This window comes from Henckelia pumila, chromosome 2 (genome assembly GCF_033568475.1).
Source record: "Henckelia pumila isolate YLH828 chromosome 2, ASM3356847v2, whole genome shotgun sequence".
Taxonomy (NCBI): domain Eukaryota; kingdom Viridiplantae; phylum Streptophyta; class Magnoliopsida; order Lamiales; family Gesneriaceae; genus Henckelia; species Henckelia pumila.
The window spans coordinates 31,470,332-31,475,338 of NC_133121.1; the positions used below are offsets into that span (position 1 = coordinate 31,470,332).

At 32.5% G+C, this 5,007-nt stretch overlaps 1 protein-coding gene across 1 annotated transcript; it reads left to right on the forward strand.

The window, feature by feature from the left end:
- Positions 1-2,002: 2,002 nt before the first annotated feature.
- LOC140883819 (mitogen-activated protein kinase kinase 4-like) lies at positions 2,003-3,459 on the forward strand. Its single transcript, XM_073290410.1, has one exon. It carries the CDS (start codon positions 2,195-2,197, stop codon positions 3,218-3,220), a length of 1,026 nt encoding a protein of 341 aa, XP_073146511.1. The 5' UTR covers positions 2,003-2,194; the 3' UTR covers positions 3,221-3,459.
- Positions 3,460-5,007: the final 1,548 nt, after the last annotated feature.

A 5,007-nucleotide genomic window follows, 5' to 3' on the forward strand; every position in this document is an offset into this window, starting at 1 on the left:
AAAATATATAGGGATAATATGGAAAAGTAAAATATGAAAATAAGATCTTTTTAAAAAAAGTAGGGATGACCTTACTTTTTTAAAAATAATTTATAAGCTGTCAAACACCTTATTTTGACAGCTTATAAGTTGTTTGACAAAAAAATTGTCAAACAAATTTAAAGAGCTTATAATTTGGTTAAAAAAACTTATAAGCTTTTTTCATGAGTTTATAAACTCTTCCTAACACCCTCATCTCTGTTAGTTTTGCTACACAGATTTGGATTGCATAAAGTTTTCAAATTTAGGTTTAAAAAAATACCACCTAATTTTGATAATATATGTTTATCAAAAAATGTTTAAAGTCCCCTTGTGATTTTTACTTTAATTTTTTTTAGAAAAAAGATACCCCGTGATTAAAGATTTTTTTTTTTTTTTGAGATAGAAGAAGAGTTTATTATAGTTGTATCTAAACATATACTTTGTTTCGAATTTGAGATTTTAATATCAGGGAAGTGTGTATAATATTTCATAATATATATAGTTTCAGCTCCCAACAATTTCCTAAATATGGCCTTTTCGGCTTGAAGTGACTTTACCATTATATATGTTCTTGTGCTCACAGTGAATCCGCAATATCCTCATTCCCACAAATTAACCTGATTATTTTCTTAGAACTTTTAGCGAATTCTGGTCCTTAATTTAATTTATCAAATCATTAATTTGTGTTTAAAGATAATTTCTTTGATTAATATATTGCAATCTTATTCTAATTATATGACCATTTTTATGTCAATATACTTACATTTTAAAATCTTATGCTATGAAGTCAGTTATAGATTTAAACATTAATTTTATGTTTATATATATAAATATATATATATATATATATATATATATATTGCAATCTTATTCTAATTATATGACCATTTTTATGTCAATATACTTACATTTTAAAATCTTAAGCTATGAAGTCAATTATAGATTTAAACATTAATTTTATGTTTATATATATATATATATATATATATATATTTCAAAGTGTGGCGTACTGCATGCGCAATGGTGAAGCCAGGAATGGTCCTCCCCTATAATTTAATTTTTCCGCCCTGTAATCTGATTATATATAAATATATTTATACATAAAGTTTTTTTTATATAGTGAACACTCACTTTGCGTATATTTGTGAATTGTGAGCATCGGCTGAGATAGTGCCCAGTTATTGGATATACTGAAAATCATCTCAACCGATGTTCACAAATGTGCGCAAAGTGAGTATTCACCATATATATATATATATATAATTAAATATAGATAAAAATATATTTTTGGTCATCTACATTTGAAAATTCTTAAGAATTTTTAGTCTAATTCCATAGATATGAAATATTTTAGGTTTTTTGTGATACGATGTCATAAATTTATATCAATGAGATGGATTGAATTGATCCAAATATATACATTAATTAAAATTGGTCGGATAAAAAACCAATTTCACAAAATTATTTTGTAAAACTCTCTCATATAAATTTTCATGTTGTATTATTAATGACGACTTAAGTATAAAACGTAGGTTTCATTGAAAGTTGTCACGCACAAATTGGGAGTAGGAACTTAACTGGTTCACACGCGTTTGGTCGCCTCATTGTCAGTCTGCTCAATCCATTTCTTCTTTCGTGTGCTCACGCACCTTCATCCACACTCATTATTTCATACACGTGTTTTTTTTTAAATTTCAAATTCCTCCAATATATATAATCTTTTATTTATTATTAAAATTAAATAATTAATTCAGCTTGTACAAATTTACGGCACAAGTGCAACTTTATCAAAAGTGAGATCAAATGCTTGTTCAGCTAGCTGGGCATTACTTTTAAAGGTAGGATTTTTTCATTAATAATCATAATACAATCTCAATCATAAATAGACAAATAATACCTATATTATTTGATTTCATGGCTTGTTAATTTCAATTACAAAATATTTAATTTATATTACTCTCATTTCATCTCACGATTAGAACTAAAAAAAATATATTAGCGTACATGTTATTTCAAAAACACATATCATGTCACACCCATACGGTTGACTATTTGCCTGATTAACCTGAAATTGCTTCGTTTGAAGAAGGAATACATACATCACCACACTCTATAAATAGCCTGAACGATATATGTAAGTAAATATATTTAATCCCAACAGTAGTGTAATGTAATGAACCCCCTCCAACCACCGTCTCCCGCCAAACGTCCACGGCGGCGCCTCGGCCTAACCCTCCCTCTTCCCAATCGCGACACCTCGCTCGCGGTTCCCCTCCCTCTTCCGCCCACCTTAGCTCCGTCGGCATCCTCCACCTCTCAGCCGTTGCAGCATTCCCAGCTGGAGCGCGTGAGCCGAGTCGGCAGCGGCGCCGGAGGCACTGTGTACAAGGTTCTCCACCGCCCGTCCGGGAATTTGTACGCGCTCAAAGTGATCTACGGCCACCACGAAGACTCCGTGCTCGTTCAGATGTGCCGGGAAATCGAGATTCTCCGTGACGTGGACCATCCCAACATCGTGAAATGCCACAACCTGTTCGATCACAACGGGGAAGTTGAGGTTCTTCTGGAGTACATGGACAGAGGATCTCTGGAAGGTACGCGCATCGCCCATGAACCCTCTCTGTCTGATCTCACCCGACAGGTCCTCTCCGGATTGCAATACCTCCACAAGCGCAAGATCGTTCATCGAGACATCAAGCCCTCCAACTTGCTGATAAATTCACGCAGAAACGTGAAAATAGCCGATTTCGGGGTGTCCCGTTTCTTATCTCAAACAATGGACCCTTGTAACTCGTCGGTGGGAACAATAGCGTACATGAGCCCGGAGAGAATAAACACGGATCTTAATCAAGGAAAATACGACGGATATGCGGGGGATATATGGAGTTTGGGGGTGAGCATTCTTGAATTTTACTTGGGAAAGTTTCCGTTTTCGGTGGGAGAGCAAGGAGATTGGGCTAGTCTAATGTGTGCCATTTGTATGTCACATCCGCCAGAGGCGCCCGCTTCCAGCAGCAGAGAGTTTCGCGATTTTATTGCTTGTTGTCTTCAGCGAGATCCCGCGAAGCGATGGACTGCTGCGAAGCTGCTGCGGCATCCTTTTATCACGCAGCAATATGGGAGTACGAGTCATCACTTTCCTCAGTCGTTGCCGCATCCTCCTCCGCCACATTTTTCTTCTGCGCCCCGACCTAATTAGTTCCGGGATTTCATTTCTTGATATGTTTTTTTTTTTTGTTGTTATATTTAGGTCGGCTATATTTTTGGATCAGAATTTCAAAGTGATTCCATCGGTTTAATTCTCTGAATCTCTTCTCTTGGATGGCCAAGATTATATTGTCACGTTTTTTAGTATTTTATTATCTAACCTCGATTGGTCAACTATTTTTTTTTTTAAAATGAGCTTCTGTAGTATATTTCTAATACAATTGAGGAGGTTAATGTTTAAAAAAAATGATCGACGGAGAGTCTATTTTCCCAAATATCCATGTTTTTGTTTTGGATTAGGGTGGATTTTTTTTTTTGTTTTTTTCTCTAATTCAATAGTTTCAATAGTCAATTTTATCACTAATAATCTGTTAACAAATAACTTATTCATCCTAAATAATTTTAAAATGGATAGATAACAACTAAAATTCTTGTGTTCTTCTAATTTATTTGACGAAACTAACATTCAGTCAAAACTTATTAATAATCAACTAGGTACAATAGCATTTCATATTGACAAAAAAATAGCATTTATCTTTACGAAAACATTAATCCTGAAAATCTAACAATTACGGATAACTGAATTTATGGATTACAATAGAAATACATAACTCAAATTAATTTTTCAGATTAATCGACATACAACCTTCAAAAAAATCAACCATAAATCAACAAATACTTGAAACTAAACAATAATTTCAATTTAAATACACAACCTCACAGTGATAAAATTGAAATAAATGAAATGTTCCTCGAATCAAAATATAGAACGTTAGAGACACATGATTGGATTCATAATCTCCACAAAAATGTCAAAAGACGAAAAACTAGAGTTGAGAATAAGAGGAAATCGTTCAGCGGTTCTCTGTTCGTCACATCGCGGAGAGAAAATTCTAGTTTAAAGTAAAGCTCAAAAACTATTCAAAAATTAAAAAACCTAATCAAAGATAAAGTTTATCAATAATAAAATCTAGATTTTTTATGGATTAATAAAAGGGAAAATGATCAATAAATCCCTATCAATAAACTTGTATATGCGCTTAGTCTCCATGTCAGCAAATATTTGTTCCAGCTCTGACAAAGCTCTGACATTTGTTTCAACTCCCTATTTGAGCCCAAATACAAAAATGCCTTTAATTTCTTTTGAAACCCAAAAATACCCCCTTACTCTTTTAAAATAAAATAAAATAAAATTCTTACAAGGAAAAGTACAATATGAGTTTTTTTCCCTCATTCTTTTTGAAAGTCTACCCAACTTTATACATCAACTGTAAACGACTAATCCACCTATCACAATATTGCAGATCTGCTTCGAATCGGGTTGAAAAAAGTTGTTAATCGTTGTGAATTATTTTTGGAACGTGAAAATTTTGAAGAATCATTATTTCAAAGATTTGAAGTTATTATTTTAGGTTTTTAAAATTTGCAGCCAAAAAACTGCATTAAGGTGTTTGATGTAGTGTAATTGTTTTTATCCTTTTCAATTGAGCGATTCTTTGAGATTTGTTATGGTTTTAGTGATTGTATTAAATTTTTGTGTCATCGTGTGAATTGTACAGATTTTTGGTTAATCTTTGGTTTTTTCGTCTGTGAGTGGGAATGAAGCTCATTTACTGCAACTTTGGGATAGAGTAGCTGAATTCCTTGTTGTTCTCGATTATAATGATTTTATTCCTAATCATAATGGTTTTAGTGTTGTATTATAACTTAGATATTGAAAATTTTTTATCATTAAAATAAAAATGTGCTGCTTGAATTTGTTATTATGTACTATTTTTT